This window comes from Camellia sinensis, chromosome 14, assembly GCF_055761805.1.
Source record: "Camellia sinensis isolate YWXY chromosome 14, ASM5576180v1, whole genome shotgun sequence".
NCBI lineage: Eukaryota > Viridiplantae > Streptophyta > Magnoliopsida > Ericales > Theaceae > Camellia > Camellia sinensis.
The window spans coordinates 55634020-55658342 of NC_138974.1; the positions used below are offsets into that span (position 1 = coordinate 55634020).

Genomic DNA, 24323 nt, shown 5'->3' on the forward strand with positions numbered 1-24323 from the left:
AGTCCCTCACAAATCCTTGGGTAGCAGTTGAGCCAACAACCAGATATAGTCCAACATATTATCAAAATCTTCAAAAAAAAAAAAAAAAAAAAAAAAAAAAAAGGAAGAAGAAGAAGAAGAAGAAGAAGAAGAAGAGGAGGAGGAGGAGGAGGAGGAGGACAGACAGTCAGCCACGAATCAGGATCCCCTTCTTACATTTCTTACTTGCAGGGTTATTGGACCCACTTTTAGGCCCAATTTTGATAATTCGAACCGTTCATATTTTAAGATTTATTCAGTATATCATACTTGTAAAAAATCAAGTTGATCGGATATTAGAAAGCATATGTTCGGAAAACTCAAACTAAAAACTATTTTTTTTAAAAATTTAATAAACAGTTTTCCGAACACATACTTTCTGATATCCGATCAACTTGATTTTTTACAGATATGATATATTGAACAAATCTTAAAATATCAACGGTTCGAATTATCAAAATTGAGCCTAAAAGTGGGCCTAATGGCCCTACAAGTAGAAAATATAAGGAGGAAATGCAAGGAGGGGATCTTGATTCGTGAGCCACGACATCTTCTTGTTGAGAAAGCATCCTCTTCTTGCCTTCCCTACTTCACTTCCTCCTTGCAATGGTTAAGATTTATTTTAAGAGAATTTAATGGTGTAGATCATTCCAAAAAAATTATTTTTTAATTTTTAATTTTTTTTAATAAAGTGATCTGAGCCATTAAATTCTCTTAAGGTGAATCTTGACCATTGCAAGGAGAGAGTGAAGTAGGGAAGGCAATAAGGCATGGACATGAAATTCTTTAATGCTTTGTTTGGTTGGGGGAATTTGAGAAGGGATTTGGAAAGGAAAAATGGAAAAGGTGGCTGAAATATGAATAAAATATACTTCTATTTCATCTAGTTTCACACACCTTTTCCCTTTCCCTTTCCAAATCCCTCCCCAAATCCCCTAGCCAAACACAGCGTAAAATATCTCGAAAAAATAATAAGAATTAGAAAATTTGGGCATCAAACCTTTTAGAATAATATCCCAAACGTACAGTAATCAGTAGAAATGAAAAGCTACATTGCAAAATATTCAAGGAATTCAATCGATTTTAAACAAAACTATTACCAACAAACATGAAATGATCAACCTATTACACTTTTTACAAAATCAAATGGAAAACAAAAATGTGTACTATACATAAGTCTCATTCACTCACAATTTCTTCCCCAATAGAAGAAACATGATCGAAAACCAGCATCCATCGCATATCCATCCCAAGGGCAACAAGATCTATAGCATTTCTTATCTAGGCGTAATGGTGGAAATGACTCCACTAATAAGGTCATTGCCAGAGATGTCTCCTGATACATAAGGAGCATGATTCTTCAAATCAGACGATGAAAGTGGTGGGGTCACAACCTTTCCAGGGTTTGCGATCAAAGATTCTGATGTTTTGGTGTCTGACTCTAGCATCATAAGCCATATGCTTTCGAGTTCTCTAACCACCTCTGACATTGAAGGCCGATTATCTGTTTCATCTTGACAACACTTGAGAGCTAAGTTCACAAACCTCTCCACACAATCAGAAGGATAAGATCCCATTTTTTTGTCAATGACTGAGAAGATCATTCCAAATCGATATGCCACTTTTACCTGATACAGTTGGGAAAAGTAAACATAAAACATAACAATTTAATGCATATGAAATTGCAATATGTTAGGATTAAGAACACTCCAAAATCAATCACATACAGAAAAGAGACAAGATATTTACTTGGTTCGGCAATAGCTTACGTACACGGGATAGCTTACGTACACGGGAGAGATATTCACTATAGAATTTTTCCGGAAGGAGTTTACAACACTCATACCTCACTCTCTTTCTATAGCACTCTCACTCACAGATTACACTCTCTACTTTGTCTTTCTCTTTCTGATGAACTAACTCAGCTCACCTCTTCACTTTTTATACACAAAAAGAAGGGAACAAAGTCAAGAAAAAGGAATAATTGGGAGGGTTGCCACCTGCCATCTCCCCTTCTACTTCTTAACTTGGATAGCCAACCATCCAACCTCCAACTACTCCTCCATGTGGGCTGGAGTTAACAATTCTCCCCCTCCACGCCTATATAGATAACTGACTTACTTGAAGTCCATGCCGGTCAGATTCTTGCAAACTTTCAGTTTGTCTCTGGTGACAACCTTGGTCATTATGTCAGAAGGATTCATGTCCGTGTGAACCTTCACTAGCATCATCAACTGCTTTTCCATCACTTCTCGTATCCAATGATACCGGACATCAATGTGCTTTGTACGTGAATGGTACATGAAATTCTTGCTCAAACCAATTGTACTCTGACTATCACAATGTACCTTGTACTCTTCCTGCTGTAGACCCAATTCTTGGAGAAACCCTTTAACCACAACATTTCCTTTCCAGCATCGGCGGCAGCAATGTACTCTGCCTCTGTTTTAGATAAAGCAACACACTTTCGTAGTTTGGACTACCATGAAACAGCTCCCCCTGCAAAGGTGAATAAAAATCCTGATGTAGACTTTCTACCATCAAGATCACCCGCCATATCGACATTTATAAAACCCTTCAAAATTGGTTCAGCTCCCCAAAACATAGACACATCTTTGAAGTTCCCTTCAAGTACCGAAGAATTCATTTGACAACCTCCCAATGCTCATTTCTTGGATTGGCGCGAAATTTGCTCACAACGCCAACTACGTGAGCTATATTTGGCCAGGTACACACCAATGCATACATCAAACTTCCTACTGCAGAGGAATAGGGGATTGCCTCCATTTCTTTCCTTTTAGAGCTAGTCGTGGGACACGAACGCTTTGTCACCTTGAAATGGTTGCCAGTAGTGCTATCTGGCTTAGGCATCTTTCATGTTGAATCTTTCAATCACCCGTTCAACATATTTCTCCTATGATAGCTAGATCTTCTTGGTTTTCCTGTCACGAACAATCTTCATGCCCAAAATCTACTGTGCTAGGCCTAAATTCTTCATGTCAAAATACTGTGACAAATCCTTTTTCAACTTGTTGATCATAGTAATATCATATTCGATGATCAGCATATCATCGACATACAACAGTAGGATGATGAAATTTCCATCCGAAAACCTTCGAAAATGTACACATTGGTCTGCTACTGTTCTTGAGTACTCATAATCCACCATGAATGAATCAAACTTCTTGTACAATTGTCTTGGCGCCTACTTCAGGCCATAGAGACTTTTCTTCAGTTTGCAGACTAGGTTATGTTTCCCTTTAACTTCAAATCCTTCTAGTTATTCCATGTAGATCTCTTCCTCCAAATCACCATGGAGAAAGACAGTTTTGACATCCATTTGTTCTACCTCCAGATTCAAGCAAGCTGTTAATCCCAGAGCTACTCGAATGGAAGTCATCTTCACAACTGGGGAGAAAATCTCATCAAAATCAATTCTTTCTTCTACCCAAAACCTTTGACCACCAAGCGAGCTTTACGCTGCAGTATTTTACCGTTGCCATCTTTCTTCAATTTGTACACCCATTTGTTTTTTAATGCCTTCCTACCATTTGGAAGTGAAACAAGCTCATAAGTGTTGTTCTTTTGCAAAGAACTCATTTCCTCCTTCGTGGCTTGTATCTATCAATCTTTTTCTATATTGACTCTTTGCTTCCAAAAAACTCTCAGGCTCCCCTTCATCAATAATCAGAATATACTAAGAAGCGAGATATATGGTTGATGGCACGGCAGCTCTTCCAGATCTCCGCAACTGAGGCCCAGTTGCCTCTGATTGAGGGGGTTGCTCCCTGCTCAACACCCTCTTCATCCTGGTTTTCATCTCTTTCCTCCTGATTCTCAATTTCTGGCATAGGATCCTACAACTCTGGCACTTCTTGTTGCACATCATCACATCTAGCATTTTTTGATGGCTCGGGAGATGGGAACAAGTCTGGAGTGATGACATCTCTAGACTTTGTAGACTTCTCAAAATCTGTTACTGTTTGGTCTTCGTGAAACACAACATCTCTGCTCCTAAACATCTTCTTGTTCACTGGGTCCCACAACTTCTACCCAAATGCTGCATCTGAATAACCCACAAATATACATGGAGTGGACTTGTCATCAAGCTTCTGTCTGTTTTCCTTGGAGATGTGTGTGAACGCCTTACACCTGAAGACTCTCAAGTAAGAATATGATATCTTTCTTCTGGACCAGACTTCCTCAGGTATCGCAAAGTTCAACGGGACTGAAGGTGACATGTTTATGAGATAACAAGTTGTACGGGTAACTTCAGCCTAGAATGACTTTGGCGACTTTGCCATTTTGAGCATGCATCTGACTCTTTCAACAATAGTGCGGTTTATCCTCTTTGCCACACCATTGTGTTGTGGGGTACTGGGTACTATTGTCTTGTGTCGGATACCTCTGCTAGCACAATATGCTTCAAAAGCATTGGAAGTGTATTTGCTACCATTGTCTGTGCGAAGACGCTTCAACTTCTTCCCGGTCTCTCTTTCCACCATTGCATGGAACTCTTAAAAGTGCTAGAATACTTCATCCTTCGTCTTCAGGAAATATATCCACAACTTCCTTAATGCATCATCAATGAAAATCAGAAAATACTTGCGGCCGCCAAGTGACTCCACTTCGATTAGGCCACAAACATCCAAGTATACCATACTGAGCACTTCTGTTTTCCTCTTGCTCGTTGAACTAAATGATACTCGATGTTGCTTGCCATAAAGGCAATGATCACACGACTTCAAGGCACTCCCTTTAGACAAGGGTATCTTGGATTGCTTTGCCAACAGATGCAATCCCTTCTCGCTCATGTGAGCTAGTCTTCTGTGCCATAAGTCTGGTGAGTCCTTGTCTTCTATTACATTAAGACTTCCCAGACAGATCTTCGTTTGAGTCTTGTATAGTGTTGAAGACATCTCTCCTCTGGCGATTGTCAAAGCTCCGCTTGTCAGCTTCCAACGGCCATTTCCAAATGTACTTGTATAGTCTTGTCGATCCAGGGCGCTTCCGGAGATAGGATTGAGGCACAAATTTGGAACATGTCTTACATCTTTGAGAACCAGCTTGTGTCCGACATTAGTCTAAATACTAATGTCTCCAATGCCCACAATCTTCGAATAGCTAGAATTTCTCATTCGAACAGTGCCAAAATCCCCAACGTTGTACGAGCTGAAGAGTTCTCTGTGGAAAATGGCGTGATAGGATGCAGTTATGTCTATCACCCACTCTGTACAGTTGTGGTCAGCCACCTAAAGGCAATCCTCCTTTTCACCAACTGCAAGAAGTATTTCATCAATTCTTGTGACTGTCGTGTTTTCATCTCCTTTTGACTTACTGCTTTGACCTTTATCTTTCCAGCTTGGATAGTTTCTCTTTATGTGACCCTCCTGGCCACAGTGAAAGCGAGTGAAGCTAGAGTTACCTTAACTTTTATTGTCTCTAGATTTACTCATGTTGTTCCATCTGCCTCTACTCTTACTTCTTCCTCTACCTCTTCTTCTACCTTTGTCTCTACCTCTATCTTCTGTGACAAGAGCATGGGACTGATTACCTCCCATGTCTTTCCTCATTGTCTCTTCATTGTACATGGCGTCTGTGACAATGCATATGGTCAGCTTCCCCTCTGGTGTAGAGTTACAGAGAGAAACCACCAACATCTCCCAACTGTCCAGTAAAGAACTGAGCAGTAGAACGGCTTGCATTTCATCATCCAAGTTGATTCACCAGATTCTTGAATTCACTGGTGTGCTCGGCGATAGACACACCATTCTTCAACTTCAGATTTACAGGCCTTCTCATCACCAAGGCTTTGTTTCGGGTGGTCTTTGACTGATACATTCCTTCTAACATTGTTCAAAGGACATATGCATCTGTCTCCTGGGCGACATTGTGGAATACATTATGGTCTATCTATTGTCTGATACAATCGACAGTCTTTCAGTTCATCTTTATCTAGTCTTCATCCTTTACTTCTTCCAGTTTAACCCCTTTTAGAGCAATAGGGTCAAACAGGTTTTTATAATATAGGATGTCTTCCATCCGCAACTTTCAAATTACATAATTGGAAGGATTCAACTTGATCATGGATCTTGAAGTTGACGTGGATTCCTCCATCGTCTTCTTACTTTTCACAGAAACTCTAATTCAAAAATCTGACCATACGGATCTTTCCAGAATACTCTAAATAATTAGAAACCACTATTGGATCGTCAAAATCGGATTTCAAATGGCTTAGATTTAGCCAAAATAAGTTTGACGGTTCAGATCTGCGAATACATCTTTGTTGCGTAGCACCAGATAATCCTTTTGCTTCTGGGTCGGATCGGGTCAACCCGACGAGTTAATCGGGCGTGATGACGTAGTAGACACGTGACACTACTTTGGGCTGGCGTGGTAGTGGCGTGGCGATGATGTGGCGCTGACGTGGCAGTGACGTCACTATCACACGCGGAAGACTCTACTTCTTTCTTCAGCCGCTCGTCTGGCGCGTGTCCGCAACTGAGATGACACACCGACACAGGTAACGACACGTGAAGCACGTGCCTGCAACTAGGATTCACTCGTATTCTTTGAGTGGCGCGTGAGAGCGCGTGGAGCATCGTCTGGAGTTCTGCTTTGCAGTTCTAGGCTCTAATACCACTTGTTAGGATTAAGAACACTCAGAAATCAATCACACACAGAAAAGAGACAAGATATTTACGTGGTTCGGCAGTAGCCTACATCCACGGGAGAGATATCCACTATAGAATTTTTTCGGAGGGAGTTTACAACACTCACACATCACTCTCTCTCTATAGCACTGTGACAACCCTCACCTCTGATTAGTTCTAATCTGCGTTTTAGCATGATAAGTAATTGATCAGACTGAAATTCTAAATCGAATGCATAAGTGTATTGTTTTAAATGCATTTCTATCTGTTTGATTTCTGAATGATCTGTTCGTGTTTTAATTTCGAACTGTAAATTGAAGGCCTTATCGGGGACTGAATCATAAATTGATTAGTGTTTTATGCTAATTAGAATTTATGGGATTTTATGGTAAGTTTAATTGAAATCTGATTTGGAATAATTAGATTAGAATTATTTTGTTATATTACATCAACTTGACCTATTTGCATTTTTGCCACTAGTGGGCATTTAGTCCACTAATTGTTTTTAAATCATTTAGTGCATCATCTCATCCTTTCCTCAAACCAAATCGAGAGAGAGAGAGAGAGTAGGAGAAAAACTTGAGTTCATCTAGATTTGACTTGAAATTAGAGGAATTGTAGGAAGATTGCAAAATTGAGCTAGTACACTTGAGATTCAAGGCTTAAGGTAGGTAATTCACCTTCTTCATTGTGAATTTAAGTTATTTCTCGTATGGTTCATGGTAAATTAGTGTTTAGATTCAAGAATTGGTTTAAAGTGTTGAGTTGAGAGTGAATTCATACATGCATGTACATGTTCTTGAATTTGGAGTTGTTTTGCATGGAATCCTCACATGCATGTACATATCATGAAGTTCAAGGTTGTTTTCCATGAAATTCTTCCATGCATGTCTAGATTATGGATGTAATCTAAGAATTCATCATGTTTTTGGAGTCTTGGCTCATTTGATCATGTGTTAGAAGCTTTGATTTCAAATAAACACATGCATGGCATATTTACATCTTGTTCTTGAATTTTGAGTTAAATTGGTGTTCAATTAGTTTACTTTTGGGCTTTGATTTTATTAAATGATCTTCAAAACGTGTTGTATTATGAGTTTCCAAGTGTTTTCCAGAAAATTGGCCCAAAAGGTTGAGTTTTGAGTTAAATTGGTGTTCAATTAGTTTACTTTTGGACTTTGATTTTATTAAATGATCTTCAAAACGTGTTGTTATGAGTTTCCAAGTGTTTTCCAGAAAATTGGCCCAAAAGGTTGAGTTTTGACATGTTTGATTCTTGGTTTTGTGCTTGGGGATCAATCTGGAAATTCCAGATTTTGGATCCACGCTCGAGCGGAGGACTTCACGCTCGAGCGTACACTCTGAGTACATGCACTTCCGCTCGAGCATATAAAGCCACGCTTGAGCATGAAATGCATATGCCCAGGAGTTCATGTGTTTTGCAGTCCGCTCGAGCGAGAGAATTCACGCTCGACTGAGGGTCTGAGTCTCACGCTCGAGCGGAGGTCAAGCGTCCGTCGAGCGTGAAAATTGCGTATCCAGCACTTTTCATGAGTTTGCAGCCCGCTCGAGTGAAGGAAGTCACGCTCGAGCGAAGCTTCATTGTCTGCATGCTCGCTCAAGCGTAGAAAGCCACGCTCGAGCGTGGACCCCTGTTTCAGCAAATTTTGAAAAGTGTTTTAAAGTGTAACTTCTGCATCCTCATGCCATCCTAGGCATTTCTAGGCCAAGTTTAAGGCATCTTAATGAGGATAATGTTATAGAACCACACCAAGTCAAGATTAGGGGCTAAGTTTTTTATCCCAAGTGTGTAACTTAGTGTGTGTATTCGTTCTGCAACTGTGTAGGGTTGGCACCCGAGGACGCTGACTAGCCTACCTGTAGCCCAGTGCTCTGTGAGTAACAATGTTGTAAAGATATGTTCAATTATAACTATTTCTGAACGACTGATTATACTGCTTTCTGAAATGGCATCGTTTACTGAATGAATGTTTGTCCTATTTGTAAACTGTATTCGTGGCATCCTTAGCAACTTACTGTTACTGTACTATTACTGCTACTGTTACATAGATCTTTGTCGGTTCCAATGTTTGAAACTACTACTGTTACTGTTATGATGACCATCAACTGACTGTTCGGTCTATTAAGACCTACTGTACTGTTTTGCTATTGGATGTATCACATATAACTACTATGACATGAAATATGAGCCACTGATTGAATAACTAATTTACTGATGCAAGTGACTGTTTTAATTAATGAAAGGGCATTCATTCTTAACCCCTTTACGCATATGTTATTCACTGGGTTTTAGCTCACTATTTATATTTATATGTAGGTGTCCAGGCATCGGACCGAAGCTAGAAGCGTCGAGTTAAGCTCTCGTTTTCTCAAGCCAACCCTTGTGCCTCACTTCGAGGTTCCAAGTCCGTTCAAGCTAAGGCTGTTTGGGGGTGTTCAGGATCACTCTTTTGTCTCTGTTTTGCACTGACTGAATAAGACTTGACTGTACAGTTATGGTGATGGGATTTGGTCCCTAACCAGGATGTTTATGTATATAACATATGTATATAGGTTTTGGTTATGTATGTGAATATGTTCAGAAAAGTCTTTTTGCATACAGAATGTCACGGCTCATTGGATATCTTTCTATTACTGTTTGGCTTCCGCCAGCCCCTTACTCTGTATTACTGTCATTTCTGTTAAGCAGGCCTTTGGTAATCACCGATTACTGGCCGGTTGCGATGCTAAACCCATAGGGGCGGGTTTGGGTCGTGACAAACACTTTCACTCACAGATTACACTCTCTGCTTTGTCTTTCTCTATCTGATGAACTAACTCAGCTCACATATTCCCTTTCTATACACAAACGGGAGGGAACAAAGTCAAGGAAGAGGAGTAATTGGGAGGGCTGCCACCTACCATCTCCCCTCCTACTTCTTGACTTGGAGAGCCAACCAGCCAACCTCCAACTGCTCCTCTATGTGGGCTGGAGTTAACACAACAGGCAGTGAGCTACGCAACATGGGTTTTTTCTTTTGTTTTTAATCACCCAATGCAATATTTGTTTTCTGAACTTATGATAATTTTTCATCTACAAATTTATAAGTGAAAGTTGAAGCGAATGGAGAGATTTGATCAGTGAGATGTATCCCGAGCAGTATGTGTCACTAAAAAATATGATATGCATTCATATACACTGCTTTCGGAAGAAAGAAGTTGGGAGGAACTCACCTCTCGAACAATGTTTTTGCCATGTGAGATTGGATGCATTCCTGTCAAGAGCTCTAGAAATACAACGCCAAGACTATAAACATCACTTTTGTCAGTCAGTTTATGAGTGAGGAAGTACTCTGGATCAACGTATCCCTGCATGAAAAATGTTGTTTCAGTTTCACTCTAGAATCACTAAATTCTTAGTGTTAAAAAAGATTCTAAGTAGCCTTGCCAATAAAATGCATACAACGCTCACTCCGTCTTATGATCAAGTTTCACATATCAACAATTTTAACCAGTATTAACTATTATATCTTTTAGGATGGTTCTAAGATATCAGGCTGCATAAATGGCATACCAACAACATAAGATTATATATATATATATATATACATTTCTTATTTTGAATTTGGGTAAAAAATTCCTGCTTCAATATTCTGTGAAAAGATGTCATCTAAAAGACTCGAGCTTACTGGTGTCCCCTTAACGACAGTCGATACATGACTAGGCATCATTCCCTGAATATCAGGAACCGGGGCAAGTCGGGAAAGTCCAAAATCAGCAACCTTTGCAGTAAATTTAGAATCCAACAATATGTTGCTGGCCTTGACATCTCGATGGAATATCGGAGGATCAGCTTCCGTATGTAGATAAAGGATGCCCTTAGATGAACCTAGTGCAATTCTCAATCTCATAGCAAAACCCGGAGGCTCTTTAGCCGCACCTGGGGCACCATAAATATTAAACATATATTCAAACACTGAGTAATTAACATGTACATTGACTGAAATTATAGTCTTGGTTAATACTGATTCCCAATCAGAGTTGCCACGGAATACCCATATTAAAAAAGTAAGAATAATAAGAAGCAAATTTAGAAGAAGTTTATAGAATATACCAGATAAGTGATCCCTCAGTGTGCCGTTGGACATGAACTCGTAAACCAACATCTACATGCCAAAAAAGAGTAATCATGTGAGGTAACCGACTTTCATGGTACAAGATAGAAGCTTCCATAGCTAGTAGAGAAATAAAATAATTGTATGAAGAAGAGAAATGCATAGAATATTCTTCCCCCCCCCCCCCCCCCCCACCCGTACTTAGCTTGGAAACAAACTGAACCAAAATTACCATTTCTCCACTTGAGTTGAACCATTCTGTTTTTTTTTTTTCCTACCATTATTTAAAATAGCTAAAATATAATTTGCATCTTCCATTTTTGCAAGTAATCCTTTCCATTTTTTTTTTACATTAATCTTTTTTTCATTGGATGTTGCTCAATTGTTCACTGATGCACATTAATATGAGCCAAACAGTACATTAAAGTGACGGATAAATATACCATAACAGAAATGTAGGAGAATTTTGAATTTAAACATTCAAATAGGTAGTGAAGTACCTGTTCACCTTCCTCATCACAGTATCCAAGCAAAGAGACCAGGTTACGATGATGTAACCTTGACAATAGTTCTATTTCAGTGAGAAACTCCTTCTCACCCTGCAATGACCCTTCTAGTGCACGTTTTATGGCCACAACTGTGCCGTCAGCTAGAATACCTTTGTAGACCTTCCCATACCCACCTTGTCCAACTTGACTGGAGGCATCAAAATTGTTAGTCGCCAGTGCCATCTCTTGATAAGAAAAATCTTTCACACCATCAATTTTGATAGTGATCTTAGATACTGCAAAACAGATGATGTGGGTCCAGTGTTACATATGATAATAACAATTATTCATCAGATCCAAATCCATGCTACTTCAATTCATTGGCACCACATAGCTGATGCATCTAATAATTATAACACAAAAGCAAATTTTTATTTTAAGCATTGATTGTTGACATAAGTTAACAATGTCTTAATTATTGAAATTCAATCCATCCTTCACCAATGAATTACATCTCAATGTAGAGGATCTTTATCAAGTATAGTTCATAATTTTTTTTTTTTTTTTTTTGGGGGGAGGGGGGGCTAATTTACAATGTAATCCCAAGTTCCAAACTATAAGCACTTGTGCCCTTACATTGGTCTTGGAAGGTGAATGCATTCTACAAGCCCACAAGGCCCATGGTAAATCATGGTAATTTTAAATCCTATTACTCAGGGTTGAACAAGTGCTTACATAAGTTTGCCCATTATAAAACTATTTTTTGAAGATTTAATCTCAACAAAAATCAAGCATGCTATTTTGATAAGTTGGAAGGGTAATTCCAGAGGGATAATATGCGTATACATCACTTTCATGTATCCATAGAACAGCTGAAATTTGAAAACTGGCAGCTTCCTGTTCATTTACGAAAGCTATCATGATATACTTCATATATTGAAACCAGATCATTCAAAAAATATCAAATAGCTACCTCGGTTTAAAGCAGCCAATGATTACTATAATAGATCTGAGTATTTTATATATATATTTTTAATAGAATCAATAATTAGAATATTTATCAAACTTGCCAACATTTTGAAATACTTATGGTCAACTACAAAAAGTGGGGACAAAACAATAGAGAATCATGATAAATTTACTTCCACCTTAGATATTGGCAATTATAAGATACTCACATCGACGTCTTTTTGAAACTGCAGCGTATTTGTTCATATGCAATCTCCACATGAGAAGTGACACAACAGCAGATAATATAACTGCACCGGCAAATGTTCCTACTACAATGCCAGCTAGTGCCCCCTTGCCAATTCCAGATTTTGAAGGGATCACTGCAATAGAAATAAAAGTAATAAGCACAAACCAATTCAATCCATCCTTAAATGCATACAAAAATTGGAAAGCATGACTATGCACTCCGTTGTTTAAAATGGCATAGGTCTCTATTTGTGGCCAACTTTAAGATCGATGTAACACCCCCCGCCCCCCCCCCCCCCCTCCCGATAGATCATCCAACGCCATGATCCATGCATCATCCACTACAGTTCCAGCTAATAGGAGCATTAGCTAATTTTTTTTATTTTTTATTTAGTTAATAGGAGCATTAGCTAAGTCTTTTTTTTAGTTTTTTTTTTATAGTATGCAAACCATTCTTACGGGAAATTCTATTTCCACACTTAGGGGTTGTTTGGGATGACCTAAATAAGTGCACTTTTTGTCTTTTTACGAAAAGATGTGTAGAAAAATAGAGAGGTGATGTAATGGAAAAAATATAAAAAGATAAAAAGATGAATTATTTTGTAGTAGCCAAACTTGGCCTTAATTAGTTCAGGGCACACACTTAATGAAATATTAATTTAATGACAATTATATCCTAAACAAAAATGACTATAATAGACATCAGCATCACTCATACACGTCTTTTAAAAACAAATAATCATGCATAATAATGAAACCCATTAATTTAGATTCAATAAATCCAAATAAACTAATTCAATTCAACTAATTTTTAAATCTATTTAATTGATATATGTATATATATATATATACATGAGCAATTCTTCCATGTCCAAGACACCCATTGCCCCTGTGCAAGCACTCAAAAGGCTAGTTAGCGTATACTCATTTCGTTTCGCAGTTGAATTTCTCATTCGATGGTAGAGTTCCAAACACAAATCAATCTTCCACTCTTGTGCAAACCCAATAATCATTGTTGTCCATGAGACTACATTTCTCACAGGTATTTCGTCAAACAAACACTTGATATGCACTGCCTAACTCGTTGCATTTGCAATACAAACTGATCAAAGAACTCCCAGTATAGAACATTGGTGAAAACCCCAGTTTTAATTGCCAAACAATGAACTAGATTTTCAAAAAAGACAGTGTTTGGACACCCCTAAGAACTCAAAGCGTGAGACAGAACAATTGGGTTGGCTCTCAATTCTTCCCTGTTCAGCCTAAACAGGATTGAAATAGGACCCTCCTTTGAGTTCGAATCAATGGGTTCATGTGAATTTGTAGGCAAAATGTCTTGAACAAGACGAAGATAGATTTGGCGACCACCGTGAATAACATTTGGTTCAGACCCATCAGTCAATCTTCCCTCAAAAGGTTACAATTTTTCTAGCGCAAAGAGACCAAAGTACCAGTAAGAGGAAAAGCCTTGGTTCCAACAGATCTAAGCATAGCAATTTCTAAGTTTTTGTTTTGAATCGTGGGTTATTGTCAATGGTTTTCAATCAAAAGTGTGTGGAAAGGAAGGTTAGTGTTGTGTGTACAATGGTTAGGAGTGAAGGTATAATTATAACTTTAAATGTGTGATTTGAGAAAATTAATTAATAATCAAATAAATAAGTGTATGTATTGAGAAAAAATATACCCTGAACTAATTAGGTGTGTAAAAATAGAATTTCTCCATTCTTACTGCCACACCAGGAGTAAACATCACTAGTATACACATGGAGGGTAAACTAGTTACCCATATTTTCAACTAGAGCCCAAAAAAAACGTGACAACCTTCTCACAATGAAAGAAATACAAAGACCATAACTAATAAGATCACTATATCTATGTCGTGATATTCCTGTACAAAACATGACAGATAAGGCCTCCTTGAGCCTGTTGGTCTTGAGCATGACTCTTTGAACCTCAGGTCCAAGGTGCGAGGAGCTGCTGACAGATTGCTAAAAAAAAACAAGAAACAAAAACATTTGTCAGATAAGGTTTAGGAGACAAACCATCTATATAAGGGTCCCGCAGAGGGAAATCAAGAAGTTCATAAGGTCCAAAAATTTCAGCATCGTCAATACGCCATCCTGTGAACATGCTCCGGATTCGTTGAACCTCGGTCATATTGAAGAAATGAGAAGAGGTGTTGTCAACGTATACGGGAAAAATCTTCAAGTTCATTCTCAGTCGATAGCCTTCTTCCCAAGAAACAGAAACAATCTCAAGCTGAAAAGGGTTTAACTCAAGATCTGTTGTGAGGCACCTCTCAAATGGAACCCAGTATGGCTCAAAATCTCTGAATGCAGGACTTTTCAACCGATATCCAACGATCAGAGGTGCAGCACAGAAGCATGGTGAGTTTGGGGCATATTCATAAGTGCATGATTGCACCTTACAATCATCACTAGAGTTTGTTGCGCTTGGGGTATGACTGACAGTTTTATTTTCATTCTGAGGTCCACAGAACTGGACCAGGTTGGTATTCAAGCATATTGGATTTCCTTGAAGCCTGCAAAATTTTCAAACGAATAACAGAAGAGAGAGGAATTTGATTACTCTTTGAACCTGCTAAATATGTCTTTATCTTACTTGACTGAATCTAAAAGGTAAAATTTTAGATTTTCACCAAGGACACATGCATATAAAGATATTTCATTGTGGATGAAGATGGAAAACAAACCTAACAGTGACATTTGCAGGGACGCTAACACTGCCAGAAATATTTGAAAGCATATTGTTCTGCAAATTGCTGCAGATCAAAGACCATCAAGCATTTAAAAATATAAATAGTAATAAATAAATAAATAAAGCAATATCAACCAACTTCACATCTAAAACCTATCACAGTCTAACAAAAAAAGTTATAACCAATATCTCAAAAAGAACAAGCAAAAACTTGCAATGATTCTTCAACTTTTTTGTGAGCAAAACAAGTATAGCTGAGAATATAGCACTAAGCAATATCAACCAACTTTACACCAACCCTACTAGATTCTAATACAGAAAGTTACAGTTTGAAACTTAAAAAGAGCAAGGTGAGCTTGCAAAGAAGCATTAAATTTAAGATTAGCAAAACAAGTATGAGATACTTCAAAGTGTATGTGCATACTAGAACACACTCTCACACACACACTGTTCTGCAAATCCCTGCAGGATCAAAGAGCATAAAGCCTTGAAGAAAAAATAATATCAATTAATCTCACCTAAAACACATCAAAGTCTAAGAAGAAAGAAAGTAACAGGTTAGATCTCAAGAAGAGCATGTTTAAACTTGCAACAAATCTTTAAATTTGTTGGTAGCAAAAACAAGTACGAGATGCTTGGAGTGCATATACATTACACACACACAAGTGTAAACAAAGAGGGAAGGAAACGTAAATTTTGCCATTGAAAGTCCTATTTTGAAAGTCCTATATGCTTGGAGTGCATATACTTACACGATGAGACTTGCATTTCCATTGAAAGTCCTATTTTGCCAGATAGTGGCTGGAACAGAACCATTAAGTGAATTGTTCAAAAGTGACCTGCAATGGGAATGACACACAAAATAAACTCAATCATTTCATTACATAATTAAAATAATAGGCATTGGTAACCCTAAATCTTATGGAACACAAAGGAAAGTAAGTGGAGACTTAATTCAAATGAATAAGAATTTAAATTGTCTTCAAACATTACCATTTACACAACCATGCAAATTATATGGAAAAGGGGAGAAAAGAAGGGTTGAAAAATGCTCACAATGTCTGAAGTCGAGGAAGGCCCGAAAAGTTGGCAGGAATAGGTCCAGTAAGATTGTTGCCTGATAAATCACTGCACATTTTTTATCGATGATCGGTTCAAAAGTCCAGAAAATTGTTAGTATCATGAATAACTAGAATTTTCAAGGGTACAGTATACTTCTCTGATTATATCCTCTATAGAATATAGAAATAGAATTACTTTAGGACTTAAATGTTAAAGATGGAGTATCTTACATAGTTGTCATATTCTCGGAAAGCTTATATGGTGGTATGGATCCATTAAGTTGGTTTGAACTGAGGTCGCTGAAATGTGAAGTGAAGGTCGTCGTTATGGCTAATAAAATCAGATATATAAAGCATATATAACAAAGAAATTAGTGACTAGCAGAACCGTCTCCAAATCTTGACAACAAAAAAGTTTTTTAGCATGGTTTATCTAGCATCTCCAACATGGTGGCTTTTAACTATATAAGACACAAAATGATTTTGCAAAGATGCGTAAAATGTCTGGAGGAGCCAATTGGCAAGTAATTAGTGCCATAATATCTGATAGCTACTCATGAACTTACATATAAGCGAGGTGCGGTATCCTGCTCAGGTCAGGGATCGGTCCTTGCAAGCTACAGTTCCTAAGACTCCTGATACAGCCAATAATACTGATTCATAAGCAAATCTCAAGAAGCGTCTGAAACATATGCATATGCATGTTCCTCAATCTCATAAGAAAAGAGCATAAAGCTTTCAAGGAAAAGAAAGGTAGTCAATAGAAGTTGACGTGTCATGAACACTCTCTCTCCTCTAAATGTAGCTTAATTTTTTATTTAAATCAAAGAAGAAAAACAGAAGAGGCATTATGAAGCTAAAGCATCGTGCATCTTGGCTTACATCTCATGCAGAAACAAAATAGATAACATGACACCTTGCCTCAAGCTTAAACATTTTCTATTTACTTACAAAATCATATAAAAAGCATATGCACTTACAACTTCAACAATTTAGACATGTTGCCATAAGAATCTGGTATTGTAGCCCCATCAAAGTGGTTGTTGTCCAGTTGACTGCCAAATGAAAAAAGAAGAAAACTTACGAGACATTAAACACAAGATACTTTGTGCTTCTTCAATATGGTAAACATGGTTTCCTCATTAACATAATGAAGAAAAAATCAAAAGCAACATTACAGAGATAATCTTCATGGAGGGTGACATGTTATTTTCACCCATACACATTCATGTGTATATATATATATTCTTCTTTACAGATGCATTGTGCACACCAACTCAACAAAGCCTCAGATCCAGATATCCCAGCTAATTGAGGTCTCTGCTCTTGATGTATAACACATACTCATGCTACATATAATGTTCTCAACCTTGTATTCATTTATGAGGAAACTAATAGAGTGATTTTGTATTCTAATAACTACAGAAGCAGAAAACGTACAGTATCAGTAGTCTAGGCAGATTGGCGAGCTCTGGCGGAAGATACCCTGATAAATTATTATTGTCAAGTAACCTGCAGAATTTTACATCATTCAGACAAGCCAAATGTCCAAAATATAAGAACCCCAATACCATTATACCACATTAAAAGTTGAAAAAAGAAAAAAGAAAAAGAAATACCCACTTACATGTGAACAAGATTTGGCAGCATAGACAGTTCAGGAGGGATTTGCCCACTAAGTGAATTATTGTTCATGTGGCTGCTCAGGGAACAAAGTAACAGTAAAAATATCAATCAAAATGATAGTAATTACAACAGCTACATTAACAACAATAATGATAATAATAAATCGGAGGGACTAAAGATAAAGAGCAGCTACATAGTTGACCAGCAGACATCATATCTAAGCTAGATAGCATCACAAAGAAACACTTACAAGTGCTTTGTTTTGTTCAAGTTCGCAAATGATTTAGGTATTGGTCCAGATATTTGGTTCTGGTCAATCTGAATTCTCTGTAAATTAGGAAGATAACCAATCTCGTCAGGCAAGGGACCGGTGAGTTGATTTCCATTCAAGAGCCTGAAAAACAGAAGATCACATACAGAATGAGGAACATCAAAAAATATCATGCAATTTCGCACTACTCAAATACAAGTGAGAAATAGACTGATGTCTATGTCCATATCACATTTAACAGGAACATGTAACCAACTTACAAGAGTCCTAAAGATGTAATATTGCCAACCTCCTTCGGTATACTCCCACTTATCTGATTCCACATAACATCCCTTTAAGAACAAAACAGAAGAATAAATATCAGTTGACAAAAGAAAACTAAAAATCCACCTTTATGGGAAAAAAAACTTAAATCCCTAAGGAGAATCGATAGAGACAAAGAGGCACCAAGTTACAGCTTAAATGGTAGACGTTTTGAACAGAGATATTCTGACTCACAATATTTGCATATAAGACAAGCGGCCAAGCTCGGGAGATAAACTTCCTGATAGATTCATAGTCAGTAGTTGCCTGCAAAGGAAAATATAAAGCCCACCCAGTATTTAGTGTAGGGTAGAGAAACTATTTTCTACATTTATGTACTGCTACAACAGGCTTGAACACCAGATGTAGTTTTTACATCGTTTATTATGTTATTTTGAACCCTTAGTTCATGCAGTAACATATATATATATATATAATGAACTATATATCTATTAGTAACTTCTGTTGTAAGGTGTTTGTTATATACATTTTTACAGTGTTCTGTACTTTAGAATTTTGTAATCTAATAAGATGATCTTTCAAGAATTCCATTTTAGAATGTTTTAGGCAACATGATCTTTTTTTTTAAAATTGTGCTTTGCAGTTTGTGTAACCTTGTTATATAGCAAATGCAGCTAAGTGCAGAATTTAGTATTTAGCACAAAGAGATGTAAAAGAGAAACTTCGAGTCACATAATTTCTAGGCAACACAGTTTCTGTTAAATAATTAATTAACCATCACATCTTTTCTCTTTGATCAGTAAGCAATAAATTTACTACAAAACAACTTAAATACTAATTCTGGCTTAAGATGGAAGATCCTTATAATATTTTATATCTACATTGATGAATGTGCCCATGTTATACAGGAATTTTTACTTCCACCTTAACCATGGTTCACAAAAATCATGTTCATGATGATCTGATAAAGGAACAGAAATTAGGAAAAGACTGAATTCATACAACTCTCTGACGTGTAGATTGCCATCCCGCATTGTCGTCTTGTAGCACAAAACCCCTGTCCAATTCGACTTACATGGATCTCCACGATTCCAGTTACTGAGATTCCGATTTGGATCAATCAAGCTATTCCTAATGGCACGCAATGCTGCAACTGCAATTATTAGAAAAGGTCATCATTATTTCATCAGCATGATTAATTAAACATCTACATCTATCAAAAAGAAATTATAAGCAAATTTTCTACACACTTCACTAGTTGTTGCCTTTCTACTTAGCTCATGGACTAGAATTTATTATTATTATTATTATTTTTTTTTAAAAGGGGGGGGGACTAAGGCCTCGTTTGGGAACCCTCCATTTAGTCAAAAAGTTACTAAATTAGCCAAAAAGCCAACAACTTATACCAAAAAGTCAAAGATTCTCTTTTCTCTCTACTCTTTGCACATCTTTTCGTAAAAAGCTAAAAAGTCATCCCAAACATATTAGTTTTTTATAGCTCATATTTTAGCCAAATAACCAAAAAGTTACTAAATTAGCCTGTTCCCAAACGAGACCTAAGTTGTCTGTATTTTAATCAGAACAAATTATTTCCAAAGTCTTTTGACAAATAATTCCCAGTTCTACAAGCATGTAAACTGAGAAAATCATACAAATTGACAAACAGACACTGCTTAATTGCTTAAGGATTATGGCCATTACTTTAAAGTTTATATGCATTAATTGGATCTACATGTAGAAATTATATCCTAAGGCTAGCACGCAACACATAGATCCTTTATCCAAGTTGTCTGCCAAAAATCAAGCAAGAAAATACATTTCAGTATATAAGGTCAGATATATTACAATCAATGCATGGCACGATATCTCTTTAGTTACGTGATATGCTAGCATGTTAAGGGTTCTCGGAAGAGAGCTCTTTTTGACAATAACTTTTTTAGATAGAGGGGCTCCTTCAGAAGCCCTGACATAACGTTTGGCACTATTCAAAATTGTCATATCTCTCCCAACTAGATTCACCCTTAGATCGTCCAGTTTGAAGGAAAGCCATACTCTGGTTGGTCATGCAAAGAGATTAGGCACCTATCCATCTCGAGAAAAAGGTTCCCCGGCTTGATTAGCCTGCTCTCTTCTTTCATCACGACAAAATTGAGCTCACACTGAAATCTGTAAGAGACATCAAATGGAAAATTCTTCTCCAGCACACCGCAACTTATTAACCTCATTAAAAGTTTTTCTTCACAAATTTTAAGCCTTATTTGCGTTGGTGGTGGCGTTGACAGAGCAAAGACACTTTAATTTGGTATTCAAACAATAAGTTCCTAGAAATTTAGCCACATCAAATTTGCAAGATAAGAGACTGTTCCATATGAGTAGTTAAACAAGACTTGTAGTTCAAATGAAAACAATTCCAGTCTTTTTGTATGAATTGATTTTTTTTTTTCGATGCACTGTTCTTGTCAAATGACAACAAAAAATGAAAAAAGAAACTCTCTCGCGTTGCATATGGTGAACTTTAATGTCCCTGTAAATTAATGGGAACTTTGAAACTACAAATTAAATGAGCTTATATATGTAATTCCCAAATTTCTAACAAGCAAAAGTTCATGGAAGTGAACTTCTCTCTCTGATTTTACAAGTAAAACAAGACTCAAGAATAGAAGCCTAGATTGCCATCATATATACCAATACAACTCAAATGGGTGAAAAACAAGGCAAATCATAAGAACCTATAAATTAACAAAAGCATTCAAGTGTTACCTTCTATTGGGTCTGTAATATTCTGGCCATCTGCTCCATTAAGCATACAAGAGCAACACAGCCACACGAAAAGGGCAGCTCCAAACAACCAAGTCCTTGAACAAAACATCTCAAAAACCCAGAATTGGCCACAAGTCTCCAACAAATCTTATCTGAATTACCCAAATCCTGGACCTGATATGACCAATAAAAATAACCAAACACAAATTCAAAATACAGTTTTGCATAAACTAAAGAAACCCAGATCAAGGACTAAATTCTCAATCATTTTAAACAATAAGAATCTCTGAATATATATATATATATATATCCCAGTGATGGAAAAAGAAGGAAACCTTGAGGAGATGAAGGAAGATGGGTCTGGGTTTGGTGAGTTTGTTGTTTGAGGGAGGATAAGAACAAGAAGAATAAGAAGAGAGAGAAGGAAGGTATGTATTTGACTGGGTCGACATTACTAGTGCTGAGAAGAGAGAAAATGACGATGATGGAAGCAGCCATCTTTTTAGTTGAGCGGCTTTAATGGAGCCAATGAGGAGAGAAAATGACGATGATGGAAGCAGCCATCTTTTTAGTGGAGCGGCTTTAATGGAGACAATCAGAGAGAGAGATAACAGACGGAAGGCCCAATAGGACGAGGGAGATAAATACTCGGATATTTTCAGTTGTTTGTGTCTTTTGGTTCCAGTCGAGAGACATCCAAGAAGTCGGCTGAAAAGGGAGAGGTAAAAACACAGTCAGTAGGAAAGGAATCCCAACTTCCAAGTCCCATGGATTGAATCAATTTTCGTCAAAAATGAGTGAAGAGGGGGTGGATCTACCATGATTGAGACATTTTTTTTTGAGATCTTATCATTTTTTTTTAGCTCTTAATTATTGATGATGTGGGTCTTTATACTATATATATATTAAGTAAAAAGAGATTTTTAACCTCAAGTCTTGTGCGAGCTTCAGTCTCTCAATTTAAATTTTTTGATTTTTTTATTTAAAAAATAAAATTTTTAGCATTTATTAACTTTTCCCAAATCTCAAGTTTTACTCTCGTAATAATACTTTAATGCGTTAAGAACAAGCATAAAAAAAATTCTTTAAAATTCAACACATGAATTTCTTGAAAAGTCCCAACACATATGATTATTATCCCTCATAATAACACTTTAATGCATTAAGAACAAGTATAAAAAAAATTTCTTGAAAAGTCCCAACACATATGATTATTATCAAAATATTAAACTTTAATATAATATAAAAAAAGAAAAAAAAGAAGACATTTAAAAAAAATATATTTAAAAATTACAATTCATATATATAGATAATTACAAACACAATTCGTATATAACACGAATAATATACTAGTATACATATATATATATATATATATATATCAATAATTGAGATTTAAAAAGAATTATGAAAATTTCCCAAGCATTTTTCGGGAGTGGATTTAGATCAATCAGAGGAGTCTCAATTGTCAAAGTGATGTCTCAGCCACTCAAAACAAGTGATGAGTGATATTTTGAAAAGTTGGTAAAAAGTTAAGTTTCGTTTGGTAAGTCTCTTAAATTATAATTTCACTCATTAATTTGAGTTTGGTGTTTGTTTTGAGTTTTTAAATCATAATTCTACACCTATTTTTTAAAACTCAATTCAAAACATAATCATTATTTTTCAAAACTCATAATTAATACATAATTTAAAACTCTTTTCAAAACTCAATTCAAATCAATATTTTAATTTTTTAAATATTTTATATATTTAAATATTTTAAAAATATTTTAATTTTGTTAAGATTTTAAATATTTTAATATTTAAATATATTACGATTTTTTTAATTTTTTAATTTTTTGAATATTTTTAAATATTTTAATTTTTAAATATTATGATTTTAATTTTTTAAATTTTAAAATATTTTATAAAAATAAATTCAAGCTCTATTTTATAAAAATATTTTTTAATATTTTAATTTTTTTGTTATGTATTTGGTTACGATTTGAGTGTAGAGTTGTGAAAGTAGCATGGAGTTTCGAGTTATGTGTTTTGTTATGAGTTTTAAAAATAATTCCTTAATTGAGTTTTGTTTTATGTGTTTAGTTACGATTTGAGTGTAGAGTTGTTTTTAAATATAAAATTTTAAAATTTTAAATTATTTAAATTTTTTTGAATATTTAAATTTTTACGATTTAAAATTTTTGAATATTTATTTTAATTTTTTACTTATTAAATTTTTTAGATTATTTAAATTATTTAAATATTTATGATTTAAATTTTTTGAATATTTATTTTGAAAAAAATTTATTTCCTTTGTAGTATTTTCAATTAAAAAATTGATTAATGTTATTTTCTGTTAATAATAAATTTTTTTAATTGACTTTTAAAAAGAGTTTAGTTATAAGTGTTTATCAGAATTTTCAATAGTGTGAAAGTAATGTGTTTTGTTATGAGTTATAACAATTTGAATTAAGTTTTGAAAACTCTTTCCAAAACTCATGACCAAACAAATTTTCTTACTTTACATGTCAAATCAAACTTTCAAAACTCAATTTCACGCTCAATTCAAAACTCAATTCAACATTCTATTTAAAAATCATAACCAAACAAACTTTCTACACTTAAATCATAATTTTAAAACACACAAACTCAAAATAGAATTCATATTCTCAAATCATAGTTAGAAAATCTTACCAAAAAGAGCCTTAACTTTTTACTTTTTTTTAATCTATTTTATCTTTTTGTAAATAAAAAATATGAAAATTAATATCACCTAAAATGAATAGAAAGTTAAAAATTGACATATTACTTGCTTTCCAAGAAAAAAGCCCCCTCAGTGCTGCGTTCGGATCCTCTAGAGTAACTCTCTAGAGTGATCCTCTAGAGTGGATGATCCGACGGTTCAGAATCGTCCTCACCAAAACGACGTCGTTTTGGTGAGGATTTTCAAAAAAAAAAAAAAAAAAAAAAAAAAAAACATTTTTTTGCCGATTTCAAAATTCCCCCCAGCTGAAGAATGTCATTCCAGCGGGAAGAAGCATACCTGCGAAAGAAGGAGAGAGGGAAGAAGAGGCAGAGAGGCTGCTCCGTCGTGCATCCCGTCGGCCCACCGTCGCAGTCGCCCCGTCGCCCCACCGTCGCAGTCGCCACTGTCCTGCCGTAAGCTT

General features: G+C 36.1%; 1 protein-coding gene across 2 annotated transcripts; it reads right to left on the reverse strand.

The window, feature by feature from the left end:
* Positions 1 to 1049: 1049 nt before the first annotated feature.
* Positions 1050 to 21853, reverse strand: LOC114297214 (putative LRR receptor-like serine/threonine-protein kinase At1g06840). 2 transcript variants are annotated; one of them, XM_082906009.1, is made up of 21 exons: positions 21507 to 21853; positions 21172 to 21345; positions 19414 to 19564; positions 18646 to 18717; positions 18408 to 18479; positions 18127 to 18270; positions 17878 to 17949; positions 17691 to 17762; positions 17231 to 17305; positions 16817 to 16885; positions 16482 to 16550; positions 16246 to 16317; positions 15942 to 16028; positions 15185 to 15253; positions 14514 to 15013; positions 12453 to 12605; positions 11287 to 11570; positions 10786 to 10837; positions 10361 to 10611; positions 9906 to 10040; positions 1050 to 1646 (listed from the first exon to the last, which is right to left on the reverse strand). In XM_082906009.1, the coding sequence occupies exons 2-21, from the start codon at positions 21278 to 21280 to the stop codon at positions 1296 to 1298; spliced, it is 2859 nt and encodes a 952-aa protein (XP_082762135.1). In that variant the 5' UTR covers positions 21281 to 21345; positions 21507 to 21853; the 3' UTR covers positions 1050 to 1295. The 2 variants fall into 2 exon arrangements, with proteins under 2 accessions (XP_082762135.1, XP_082762136.1); XM_082906010.1 differs by lacking the exons at positions 18408 to 18479; positions 18646 to 18717 and having other exon boundaries at positions 21507 to 21644.
* Between the last annotated feature and the right edge of the window lie 2470 nt (positions 21854 to 24323).

Bases quoted from the DNA above. Each gene is read 5' to 3' on its own strand.
- LOC114297214 (XM_082906009.1), bottom strand. From the start codon at position 21,280: ATGTTTTGTTCAAGGACTTGGTTGTTTGGAGCTGCCCTTTTCGTGTGG. The intron at 18,718-19,413 runs GTATGAATTCAG...TTTCCTTTGCAG, and splicing joins AATCTACACGTCAGAGAGTT to GCAACTACTGACTATGAATC. The intron at 17,306-17,690 runs GTACGTTTTCTG...TTCATTTGGCAG, and splicing joins CTGCCTAGACTACTGATACT to TCAACTGGACAACAACCACT.